Source organism: Trachymyrmex cornetzi, unplaced genomic scaffold (genome assembly GCF_001594075.2).
Source record: "Trachymyrmex cornetzi isolate Tcor2-1 unplaced genomic scaffold, Tcor1.1 scaffold854, whole genome shotgun sequence".
In the NCBI taxonomy this organism is placed as follows: domain Eukaryota; kingdom Metazoa; phylum Arthropoda; class Insecta; order Hymenoptera; family Formicidae; genus Trachymyrmex; species Trachymyrmex cornetzi.
The window spans coordinates 59,217-72,769 of record NW_017300196.1 but is presented as its reverse complement, the minus strand read 5'-3'; the positions used below and the strand labels follow the sequence as shown (position 1 = coordinate 72,769).

General features: G+C 34.2%; 2 protein-coding genes across 3 annotated transcripts in view; one reads left to right on the top strand and one right to left on the bottom strand.

Moving 5' to 3' along the window:
* The window catches only part of LOC108769113 (cytosolic carboxypeptidase-like protein 5), a 20,134-nt gene extending 13,957 nt beyond the window's left edge, over positions 1-6,177 (bottom strand). Inside the window, exons 1-3 of the mRNA XM_018519920.1 lie at positions 5,917-6,177; positions 3,863-4,155; positions 3,342-3,680 (exon numbers count right to left, since the gene is read on the bottom strand). Coding sequence (XP_018375422.1) covers positions 3,342-3,680; positions 3,863-4,155; positions 5,917-6,031 — 747 coding nt within the window. The 5' untranslated portion in view covers positions 6,032-6,177. The remainder of the gene's footprint in view (positions 1-3,341; positions 3,681-3,862; positions 4,156-5,916) is intronic.
* Positions 6,178-8,291: 2,114 nt separating this feature from the next.
* LOC108769114 (zinc finger BED domain-containing protein 1) overlaps positions 8,292-13,553 on the top strand; it is a 10,177-nt gene continuing 4,915 nt past the window's right edge. The window contains exons 1-3 of one of the 2 annotated variants that reach the window (XM_018519921.1): positions 8,292-8,809; positions 8,925-10,239; positions 10,606-11,021. In XM_018519921.1, coding sequence (XP_018375423.1) covers positions 8,959-10,239; positions 10,606-11,021 — 1,697 coding nt within the window. In that variant the 5' untranslated portion in view covers positions 8,292-8,809; positions 8,925-8,958. Of the gene's footprint in view, positions 8,810-8,924; positions 10,240-10,605; positions 11,022-13,553 lie in introns of those variants that run through there. The other variant, XM_018519922.1, reaches the window with a different exon arrangement.

The window sequence follows — 13,553 nt, the reverse complement described above, 5'->3', positions numbered from 1 at the left end:
TTATTTATTGGTTTATAAGCAATTTTGAAATCATTCTTTTTAGCAATTGATTTGAACTTTTCGGATATATTTTTCATATAAGGAACAATAAAATATTTAACTATATCATCACTCTCAGAATCCTGAATTTCGTTTTTGTACAAATTATTTCTTCGAGCCAGATTATTAATTCTTTTGTTAATAGTACTAAAGATTAAGTCTAACGGATAGCCGTTATTGAGTAGAATTTCAATCATTGCTTCTATATTCTTTTTGTGAAATCTCGGATGTGAGAGGAAGATAATTCTGTCAAATTGCCCTAATATAACACTTTTTTTATGTTCGATAGGATGATTCGAATAGAAGTTAAGTAGGCGTCCAGAATTAGTTGGTTTTTTATAAATATCGGATATAATATGTCCATGTTCAACGATCAAAGTAACGTCTAGAAAATTTATAGAACCGTCACAATTCTGCTCACAAGTAAATTCAATCTTGTCATGATATGCGTTAAATGTATTTAATATTTCATCGATTTGATTATCAGGTACCGCTAAAACAATATCGTCCACATATCTGTAATATAGTGGAATGTCAACATTTATTGTAGAGAGAACATTATTTTCGAAAATAATTTATTGTAGAGAGAACATTATTTTCGAAAATAATGTTCTCTCTACAATAAATGTTGACATTCCACTATATTACAGATATGTGGACGATATTGTTTTAGCGGTACCTGATAATCAAATCGATGAAATATTAAATACATTTAACGCATATCATGACAAGATTGAATTTACTTGTGAGCAGAATTGTGACGGTTCTATAAATTTTCTAGACGTTACTTTGATCGTTGAACATGGACATATTATATCCGATATTTATAAAAAACCAACTAATTCTGGACGCCTACTTAACTTCTATTCGAATCATCCTATCGAACATAAAAAAAGTGTTATATTAGGGCAATTTGACAGAATTATCTTCCTCTCACATCCGAGATTTCACAAAAAGAATATAGAAGCAATGATTGAAATTCTACTCAATAACGGCTATCCGTTAGACTTAATCTTTAGTACTATTAACAAAAGAATTAATAATCTGGCTCGAAGAAATAATTTGTACAAAAACGAAATTCAGGATTCTGAGAGTGATGATATAGTTAAATATTTTATTGTTCCTTATATGAAAAATATATCCGAAAAGTTCAAATCGATTGCTAAAAAGAATGATTTCAAAATTGCTTATAAACCAATAAATAAACTAAATTCGATCATTAGAACTGGTAAAGATAAACTTGAAAAAATAGAGAATTGTAATGTAATATATAAAATTAATTGTCTTGATTGCGAAGCTTCTTATGTCGGGCAAACGAAACGAAAAATTAAAACAAGAATCAAGGAACATAAATCTAGTACAACTAATTCTAATAATTTGCAAAGTGTAGTCGCACAGCACCAAATCAATTCTGATCACAAATTTGATTGGAATAACATTAAGATCTTGGATAATGAATCTTCTTTTCAGAAAAGATTAACTTCTGAAATGATATTTATAAAAAAACAGAAATGTGGTATTAATAAACAAAACGATACTGATAAATTACCAGAGATTTATTTTCCGTTATTGAACATTATATCAACAATTTAGTTCTAGATCTTTCTTTTGTTCTTGAAAAATTGTATATAAACTTTCGAGACTTGTATTGATATAGCTAATACGTTCTCAGCATCGATCTGTATCGCATCGAACAACTTTTATCACATCTATTGTCTTAATCTCTAAATTGTGTGTAATAATTGTATCACTTCTATTGTCTTAAATTTGGAATGCATTTTTAACTTTTGACATACACAGGTAATCTGTTTCTGTAATATATTTTAATAACTTAACATTAATCGTTTTTTAAAAATAAATTTTTAACTTCTGTATGAATAATTTTCCAATAGCTGCTTACATGAATTCAATAATGATAAATTATCACGAAATAAACATCAATACCAAATATTATTAAGAATATTTTTAAATTAATTAAACATTATAATAATAATTAATCAACATAAATAATGTCAATTTCGTTCTATAAATATTAATAATTGAATCTCAAACAATAACTTATCTTTACATAATTTAATAGAAATTGGTACTTCTGGGTAACTTGATGTCGGGAGAAATAATGCTGGCTATTGGAAATTTGTTTTGCTTATCATGGAATTCGCTTGACAATTTACTACATGGTCATGATATGTTGCTCATAAAGACTAGTATGACTGAATGAAGATGAATAACGACCGAATTTGTTCGTAATTTTAAGTATATAATAAATTATATTGAATCATATTATATTTTTATTTCAGTATATGTATCTTAAAGGGGAAAAAAAAAAAAAATTTTTGTATCTTTCTATTATTTAATCTAATGTAATACTGAAGAAGGTCCAATTTAGGACCGAAACGTCTATTATTGTAAATGATTAAAGAAAATATATATAGTATTTAAGCCATTTAGAATCGGCGTTCGTGGTTTATGCCTTTGAAATAATTTAATTTGTATATATGTATGTATATATAAGGTGTATCATTTTAAAGCGATGTACGAAAATATCTCTTGAACAGTGCATTTTAGAAAAAAATGCTTTGACAAAAGTTATATAGTTTAGAGGTAGACATAAGATGATGCTATTGATTTGATCTTGAAGAGTTGTTTGAAGGTCCTGTAAAGGTCATCATCAATTTCTTAAATGGAATCCCATATATTTCATTGCATGTTCTTGTAGCTTATCTAGAGAGCTTTCCAAAACACTATAATTAAGTTCATTTTCATTAAGTACTTTTCGAGTTATAAGGCTTACAAGTCACAGCACCGCCAGTATTAGCATTACCCCAGGTGTCCGACCGACGACTAAAACCTCTTAAATGTTCAGAATCATAACTTAGATAATATTTGATGATTCTGAATAACATTTAATCGTCGGTCGGACACCTTGGATAATGCTAATGCCGGCGGTACTGTACCATTGAAGCCTTATAATTCGAAAAGTACTTTATAAAAATGAACTTAATTATAGTGTTTTGGAAAGCTCTCAAGGTAAGCTACAAGAATATGCAATGAAATATATGGGATTCCATTTAAGAAATTGGTGATGACCTTTACGTGACCTTCAAACAATTTTCCAAGGTTAAACCAATAACCATCTTATGTGCCCCCTCCAAACCATATAACTGTTGTCTGAAACATTTTTCTCTAAAACACATTATTCAAGAGATATTTTAGTGCGTCAATTAAAATGATACACCCTGTATGTATATACAGATTTTGTTTTTAAAGAGATAAAAATCCTTATCGTTATAATAAAATACCTTCTTGTCTCGAAATTTGTAAGGCCTCTCCTCGCTTTTCTCAGGAAACATATTACTCAGTCTATCTTCTCTCTCCGTTGATATGTTATAGTAAGAACTTATTGTTAATATATCTAATCTACGATCCTCCAGAGATTTTATTGCACATTCTCTATGATAATAGATATCATCTGTACATATTACACTTCTTTTTTCCATTCTTATATCAATTTTTCTCAAATAATTTTGTAAGTCTGTATATGAGAATGGATAGGTAAAAGCAAAATAAGTAATGGCTTTTGAATTTTCTGGAATATAATAGAGGAACGACAAAGTAAAATCGTTTCCTTTTTGATCAACCTGCAACGTTAAATAATACGCTATATGTTTGCCACACAATTATTACACATGTTTATGACCTTGCTATATTCTTAGATACATTCTTTTATATATATTATATTGTGTGTGTGTGTGTGTGTGTGTGTGTGTGTGTGTGTGTGTGTGTGTGTGTGTGTGTGTGTGTAAAACTGTGCTACAATTACAGTATATGTAGGTCTCTCGCGAATCCGTTCCCAGTGCAAGTGTCCTGGTACAATCTTAAAGACTGGACACATCCCTTGGCTGAACATCTTGACTTGCTTGTTCAAATTGACTATATTAAATCTGACTGAGACGCTCGGATGATTAGACTTGACACCGAAATAAAACCACGTCCTATTGTTATTTTGGAATTGTGTACCGTGACAATCATGCTTTGTCCATAAGTTGAATTCGTAATCCAACGTGTCTTTGGAATTTAATTTGTTGGTTGTTTTGCCTTCAATCTCGTAGACATCTAAAAATAGTAAAACCTGATATTGTATCGTTACATAAGAAGTACATTAGCAATCATATATTTCATTGCAATATATTTAGATTCTCGCAAGAAGTAACATCAGTTAATTTAATCAATGAGTACAAGAAAAACAATTCTCCTGTCCAATAACATTTATGTTAATATAGGCATGAAAATGTACAAGATAATCGAGAAGGGGGATAAACAAAGTAACACAAATATATATTTTACTACTTATTTTATTAATAAGAAATTAACATCACTTGCTTGTAGTGTATATTCTATCTTTATTGGAATAGTCACACAATGCTTGAATAGTAATCAATGAAATGTTATATTATAGACAGCGACAATAAACGAAATGTATAATACAATCTGACAATAGATTAGGGAGGTTAAATTTTTGTTAATTAAGTAATCTATCACAATTTACACTGAGGAAGGCTTTGTAAGCCAAAACGTTTGTAATACGTCGATAGTTTTTATGAGAACTTTATGAGATTTTTGTTTTAAATTAACTTGATTTTATGTAATATATGTATTTGAAGTTCACAAAATATTATATAGCTCGAATAAAGCCATGTTTTATAACTATTGTTATATTATTCTTTTTAGGGATGTAACCGGATATTTTCGGCTAGTATTAGGTTTCTAGAAATATATTACACCCCGTATATATATATATATATATATATATATATATATATATATATGTACCACATGTTGTAATTTTCGTAATAGTTAACAAGATATTAATTACTAAAAATTGCCGAATATTGGTTTTCAATCATTTTTTACTCAGTAAGTACTTGATATATCTTGTTAACTATTGCAAAAATTGCAAAATGTTAGAGGACTTTTTGACTCAGTTTAGTCTGATGATCTACTTACACATGAAATATTTGGTGGATGGTTTATTCTGGAACATCCTGTACATATGTGGCTGAAATTTTATATTGAAATGACATGCATCATGGTGTGAATACACTGAAAACTTCTATTATCACTGACATATTTTTTTTTAATACAGTACCGGATATCTGGCAAATATCCAGTACCCAGCCAGATATATCAGTGATAATAAAATATCAGTGATAATAAAAGTTTTCTGAATATTCAGACCATGATGTAAGTCATTTTAATATAAAATTTTAATCGCATATATTGCTAGAAACCAGATACTAGCTGAATATCCAGTTGTCTCCCTAATTCTTTTAGTAAGTAGAGTATCTTTCAATTGCAACAACACATATATATTATATAAATGACATTTAGAGAAAATTTTTTTTCCATTTTATTTTTAAAAATTGTCATCTGTTCTCAAAATAGCAACATTTTTTCTCTTTATCCTCATTCTGCAATATTTAACAATCAGTACCGTTATACTATATGCAGATATATATGATAAAAAAAGCTGCGTAACGATAACGCAATGATATCAAATTGATATTAAGTTTCAGAATCAGAATATTGATCAGTTTCCAAATTTCCAAGTTACATAAATTTCCTCTTGCAATATTTTTTAAACAATCAAAAGATGTTTTATTAGGAGAATAGAATAATATTGCACTGTAGTTTGCAGTTGCTACACTATTTAAGCATGAGTCTATTCCAACAAAAATAGAATCTGTATTAAAGACAAACATGGGCCCACTTCTTATTAATAAAACAAATAAGTAGCATATTTTTCAAATATTGGTACATATTATTTTGCCTATTCGTCGTAGATCCATAAAAAGCGTTCCTGTATCAGGAGATTACCTTTTTCGAGGTTTTCCGGAATCTTTACTGGTTCCACTTTGGCTAGATTTGCTGAGTCAAAGTTGTTGAGAAACACAAAACCACCGCAAGTAATGTTTTCGGTCGTACTCGCCATGATGCATCAGAGAGTTACGTCTACTGCCGAATTGAAAAACGAGACACAGATGACAACAAATTGCTGGTTCACGTGATATTGTTGTACATCCGCTTGTGACTGAAAACGCAAAGCACAGGGGTGAAAGCGGGATCAGGAAAGGGGAAATAGACATGGCGGACGTGCCACACAAGTGTGGGGATAAAATTTGCGTTTGCGCTTGCGCGACTCGGAACTGAATCCGAAGTGTGGCGATAATGGCCGACCGGTTACGAACATCGACATCTAGAATGGACCGCTGATGGCAATGGTGGGGGTAGAAAGACGATTAGAGTGAGAGGCAGGAATAATAAGATCGTTCTTTCTCTGTTTACTCTGTTTCTAACTAGCCTGATTGGTTGTTGGATTAACAACAACCAATCAGGCTTCAGTAAACAGAATAAGAACGATCTTATTATTCCTGCCTCTCACTCTAATCGTCTTTCTACCCCCACCATTGCCATCAGCGGTCCATTCTAGATGTCGATGGTTACGAACCTTAATAAATCACATTTACCACAACGTGCCAAAGCAACCGGCCATTGTTCTATTGTGCTTCCATAAGTCCGGATTTACAATAGGGTTTTAAGCCTTAAGCCATAAGAAATGGGCGAATCACAGTCGCTTATTCTCCTCGGATTCGACCGTAATTCGTTAATTTCTTACGGCTTAAGGCTTAAAACACCTATTGTAGATCCGGACTAACCCCGGATCTACAATAGGGTTTTAAGCCTTAAGCCATAAGAAATGGGCGAATCACAGTCGCTTATTCTTCTCGGATTCGACTGTAATTGGTCAATTTCTTACGGCATAAGGCTTAAAACACCTATTGTAGATCCGGGGTAAGAATATGTACCAATCGAAGTTTTCCGTTTCTTTCTCTTCCATGTAATAGAGAACTCTGGTTGGTTCAATTTCTTATGCCTCATGTTATGCGTTATGCAAGAGTCTGTGCTCCCTGCTTTATCGTAAAGACCGCAGCACACACTCTTGCATAACGCATAATGCATAGTGTATAAACGAATCAATCAGAATCTTTCCTTTCCTCCCATTCCATGGAAAAGAAGAATATTGATTGGTTGATTCCTTTATGCACTATGCATTATGCGTTATGCAAGAGTGTGTGCTGCGGCCTTTACCTATCATAACCGCTGACTATAGGCCTTCAGAGATGGTGATCTGCTCTGTTAGAATTTTTGCGCGTTCCGAAAACTATCGAATTAAAAAGTGTTGCAACCTTTTATTGGTTGCGTTCAGCAGTCTCAGCAGTTTTACAACCGTTTTATGATTCGTCGCGCTGATTGGTTTATATTTTTAGCTTTAAAGGAATAGTCCAATCTGAGAGAAAAATGGGTGCATTCAGTACTACAGTCGCTCACTGAGCGCTCAATGAGTTCTTGCATCTGATTGGCATATTCCGTTAGAACTAAAAATATAGACCAAACAGATACAAGAGCTGGGGTGATCCCGATTGATCACGGCTCGATTGGACACCATCAATAACAGCGACCGGTGCTTAGGAGCTTTGTAGTCTCAAGCGCTGTGAGTGGCTCGTGTCCAATTGAGCCGTGTCCAACTGGGTGCCACCCCAAGAGCTCACTGAATGCTCAGTGAGCGGTTGTAGTACTGAATGCACCCAGTCATAAAACGGTTGCAAAACTGTTGAGTCTGCTGAACGCAGCCACTGACTATACACTTTTGGAACTGAAAGTGAGAAAGATATACGTTTGATATTTGTTTAAAGCGAGAAAGATAGTTCTAGAACAGTCTAGTGCAGAAACAGAAAAGAGACTAATTTAATCCTACTAGTTTAACACTCGATGAATAACAAGGATAAAAAAATATTTTTGCGCTAACCGCTGCGTAAACGAATGCAAGGTATGATATAATAGGGTTCGGTCAACGCGATGCTACAAACGCTTTGTAGCATTGTGTAATTGGTCAGTTTGTAAAATTCTTTCTTCTAATTGGTCCATCAAACGCTTCAAAGCATTTGCGGAGAGATTTTGACCACAGTCATATACATACGTATGTATGTACACTATTGTTCAATAATCGAGTTTCACTTTAGTTGCACTTGGGTGTAGATGAGATGGCGCTTACCCTACACACTTCTCCACCCTCCTACACTCGAGGGACTCGATTAATGAACAGCAGTGTACTACATATATACATATCTCTTTGATCGTGCGTCGTTGCTCGAATGTTCGTTAGCGAGCGTGTCTCATTGCGTCCCATTCGCCATTACCGCCATTACGATGTGATACTCGAATCGATCGGGGGCGAGAGGTCTATAGATATAACGATTAAACGATACTCCTCTCGCGAAACGAACGGGTACAAAAGTCGATATCGCATCATCGCAAGTAATAAGTCGATAGCTGATCGCGCGGGGGCCATCGTTGCCTTTCGACGCGATGGATTGAATTGAACATCGATAGCCGCGAAAAAGAGTGTGGAACTGAGCGACGTCGGTCCGGAAGTATGTATATTGTGTATATGTGGGGAGAAATTTGATATATCGGAGCTGTACATTCGCGGTAAAATTCGTCACAGTTCGCAGTTCGTACAGCGCACTCGCGTCTGTTCGCGTCGCCGGCGCGGCGAGGCGACCGACGCGCGACGCTCGCGCGGCGATGCCTTCTTCCATGGTTTGCAGTCTGCACACGAGACACGCGATATGAATTGTATTCGGCATTTCATCCCGATTGATTGAATGTCGTAGTTGTATTTGATTAATTGGATTATTGGGAATATTGGGTGAGCAATTATTAGAGCTTTCGTCGTAGTGGACACTCGCTCTCCACTCTCCAAGCTCTCCTGCTATAGGCCTACTTAAAACGATATATCTACATGCCTACACCGGTGATTGCAGGTGACCGTACGTCGAACGTACTTGAGTGTACGGCATGGAGAGTAACAAACAAACGTTGGTGAACAACCCGGTGGCAAAGCCAGGCACGTCCGATGACAACAAGGATGATATACAAATGGTACTGGCGAAAATGATGGAGGAGAAGCACACATATACATATAAGAAATTGGTGGTGCCGCCGTCGATGCGAAGTATTTACTGGAAATTCTTTGGATTTCCAGCCACCGACGACGGCGACATTCTCACCAAGGTAAAGATTGTCTGCATACTGTGCAAGACGCAGATCGCCTACAATCGTAATACTAGCAACCTGCGTATGCACCTGCAGAACAAGCACGCTCAGGAATTAAGGGACCTCGAATCGTCCAATCTGCCGAGTACAAAACAGATTCTTTCGCTGGACAACAAGGAGCGGAAGATGCAGAAGAAGCTGCTCAAGGGCCTAAGCCCTGCTAAATATATCTATACCACTAACGCAGATGGTACCGTACAGATAGACGGTGATATACAATTTGTTACAGATCCTAACATAAGTCTGTCAAACATGGAGGATGATATCACCATTGGTCAACCACTGAGAGTAATGATCAAGGGTGGTTCTGGTATTAACAGTAACGGGCAGAATGTGGCGTTCCTCATGGAGGAGAATGTCAATCAGTCGGTCGATGTAAAAACTGTGTCGGAAGCTATAGCGGATTTTCTAATTATGGATTTGCAATTGCCCGAGATTGTAGAGGGACGTGGATTCCAAAGACTAGTGGCAACTCTACGCTCACCTTGCGAGATCCCCAGCAAGAACAAGCTGGAAGAAGAGATAATACCTGGAATATATGATACCTTCCGGGAATCGGTGAGAACTTCCTTGTCCTATATCGCCTCTGAATTGGCATTAACCATTGAGGAGTGGCGATCCAATAACAATGAGAATTTTGTTACTATGTCAGTTTATTATCAAAATGATGAAGAGGCTACTTTAGAATGTAAGATTTTAAGCACTTTTCACGCACCGTTAGATTGGGAGGAATCCCATTGGGGAACTGTCATAGAGTCTCTGTTACGTGAATGGGAGCTTAAAATAGAGAAAATAACAGCAGTGGTTGTTAGTACTTCAAAAACAAATTTGCTCACGGCGCTGACTAACCGTGGCTTCACCGTGGTGCCGTGCTTGCTTCATACTCTGCAAATGTGCGCACAAGCTTGCTTTGAGAATCCTGAAGTATCTCAAACGTTGGCCAAATGCAGATCGGTTATTGGTGCTATCATAAGCCATCCACGTGCACTTGAAACCTTGACTATGCAAGAACAATTGTCAGAGGTATTTTCCTAATACTATGAATTAATATTTGGCATAAAATATTTTGGTTCTAACACACATACAATTTAATGTTTACTAGAAAAATTTTTTGTGAATCAAAATTTTTCTGCAATAAAATATATAACAGTTAAAAAAACTGTTTAATTAATATAAACAAATATTTTTTATTATTTATAAAGAATCAAAATTTACTTCGCCGAAGCAACTAAATATCTTTGTTATGTAAAATAAGATATCTGGTTGCTGTTGAATGAAAGATGTTTCAATTAGATAGTTTTGCTAAAGGCTAAATTTTGTTTCTAGCATATATGTATAAAATTGGTAAGTAAAATTTTATAAATTTAATATTTATTGTTCTTATTGTAGTTGGATGAAAATACTATATTCCTAGATTATCCAGCCATATGGATATCTACGTACACGATGCTGGAACAAATAATTGCGCGTCGTAACATGATTGTCTCTATATTAGAAAGTACCGATGGGATAGATCATGAAATGTTCGAAATATCTAACGAACAGTGGAAAATTATGGAAGATATTGTCAATGTTCTCGCACCGTTCAAAGTTACCATTATGACATTAAGTGAAGAAAAAATGCCTCTGATATCCCTATTGAAACCATTACTTTGGCAACTTGTATCTTCGCATCTTAAAGTGAAAGAATCAGACAGTAACACAGCTAAGACTTTTAAAGAATCTTTGTCGGATATGTTGTTCGAACGATATGCAGATTACAATGTCACATTGTTTCTACAAATTGCAACTACTTTGGATCCCAGGTATATTAACATGAAAGTCTTTAGGGCTTAAATACAATGAAAGGAATAAGGAACAAGTTCCTTATTCCTTCCATTGTATCTGTTTGTGAATTTGTTAATAAGTCTGTTTTTTGTGGCTGAACTAGTGTATACTTTTGCAATTTAAAGTGAGATAGATGAGGTACATTGCAGTGCATTAATTCGCTGGGTCATAGTAACGGCCCGACTTATCGACATTTATTTTTTATTCAAATACTATCAACTTTACAGAAAAACTGCAAGAGACAAAAATTATTTATTTTCTTCTCATAGAACTCTAAGAATTTTTTTATCAACTTTTTAATACTGTATTTTCTTTTTTTCGATAAGTCGGTCCGCTACTATGACTCAGTGAATTAATGCACTGTACTGTACATATTTGATATTTGTCGAAAGCGAGAAAGAGAGTTCTAATGCAATCTAGAGTCCTTAGAAGTAAGAGATTTTAGTGCAGTCTAGTGCAGAAACAGAAAACAGATCATATGTATGTACAGGATGCTTCCAATACACATCAGTAAGTTGGGTTGCCTTTCGGCAGGGGCATGCTCATCCGCAGAGATCTGCTTATCGGCATGGTAATACAGAATAAGATTAGATCTAAAAACGAAGTAGGCAAGATATCCATTCTGTTGTAATATCATTTCCAACCTATTCGTGCCACATCTTCAAAAAGTTTATTGAAACGATGGAGAAGAAATTCTGAATAATAAACGTGCGTCCATATTTTCTTGAATAAATTCGAGGTTGATAATGTGATAAGTTTCCAGCCACGTATTCATAGTCCATAAATGTTTTTATGCAGCGTGGACTGTGCTCTACATAATAATGTAATATGTCAGGTTATGCATTTATTTTTTTCTACAAATTGTTTCGTCAGACCAGAGTATTTTTCAAAAATAAATAAATTTCCGGTATCACTGAAATCCATCTATATAAACTAAGTAATTTAATATAAAATTAATGACACAAGAATTAAAAGATAACTGACAATAATATCTGATATATTGCAATAAAAAATTAGAAAACAAACTTACCGTGTTCAAAATAGACAGCGAGAGTGGTGGGGCTGATTCTCGTGTTGCCGGGGAGCCAAATGTGCATCACTGGTTCAAAAGATCATTCACAAAAATTTAAACGTCATGACGATATCGCCAGGTATAAGTTTTTATGTGTTATGCTATTTAAATGAATGCCAACCTATAAAATATTGTAAATATGCAGAATTGTTTTATACTTATGTTAGAAAAAAATGGTAGTTACATGTTAAACATTTATTATATAAGTATTTCAAGACAAAAATATTTTTTGTTCAAATATGTTTATTAAATTTTAAGTTAAATTAGATCAGGTATTATTTGATTAGTAAATATATGTTTTATATCATATTATTGAATTTTACACTATATCAGAATGTAAAATTCAATTTCTCTTATCTTATTCCCTGCCGAATTTGCGATCTAATCTACTTCTGCATTACTATGTCGATCTATGAATACGTGGCTGGAAACTTATCACATTATCAACCTCGAATTTATTTAAGAAAATATGGACGCACGTTTATTATTCAGAATTTCTTCTCCATCGTTTCAATAAACTTTGTGAAGATGTGGCACTCACAAATAGATTGGAAATGATATTCCAACAGAATGGATATCTTGCTTACTTCGTTTTTAGATCTAATCTTATTCTGCATTACCATGCCGATAAGCAGATCCCTGCGGGTGAGCATGCCCGTGCCGATGGAAACCCGACTTACTGATGTGTAGGTATCGGAAGCACCCTGTACGTACATACATACATACATATGTATATTAGGTGTATGAATAAGTTTCTGTTATTAACTTTAGATGGTAACTTTAATATAGATGTTAACTTTAGATTAACAACGGTGTTTAAATTTCCGCATATAATTAATTTTTCCGTTAGTAAAGTCAGTCACCGACGAGATACTATTAAAACCGTCGGCCTTGGGCAAATTTTCGTGACTATCAATGGGATCTGAGGAGCTTGGGGATATATAATTAAAGATTTAATTGATGATGACGTTACCGATAATTAATAAAAATTTGTGATCATTAACATTAATATTTCGATAATACATTATTAATCAGAATAATTTATGAGATGTAAACTTAACACACGATGGAAAAGTACAGACAATAGGAACAGGGAGCAACAGATTTCAACTCGTCAGAAACTGTGTACTCTGGTATATGTATATGGTTTCTTGTAGATTGAAATTTGTTATTCCTTGTTCCTATTGCCAGTATTTTTCAATTATGTTTCAAGCCTTATGGGGATGCTAAACCGATTACCCAACTCAATCAAGGTCGATAGTACAGACTTTTTTAATTCCAAATTCGATAATAGCGGTGACATCTTTGATTTAGTTTTTACATCATATTATATTAATATATATCATTCCGTCTTATTCAAACGCATACATCTGTTCTTATCTAACATATGCCAGCACCATCTATCGCAAGTCCGCGCAACTACTGTTACACGGAATTT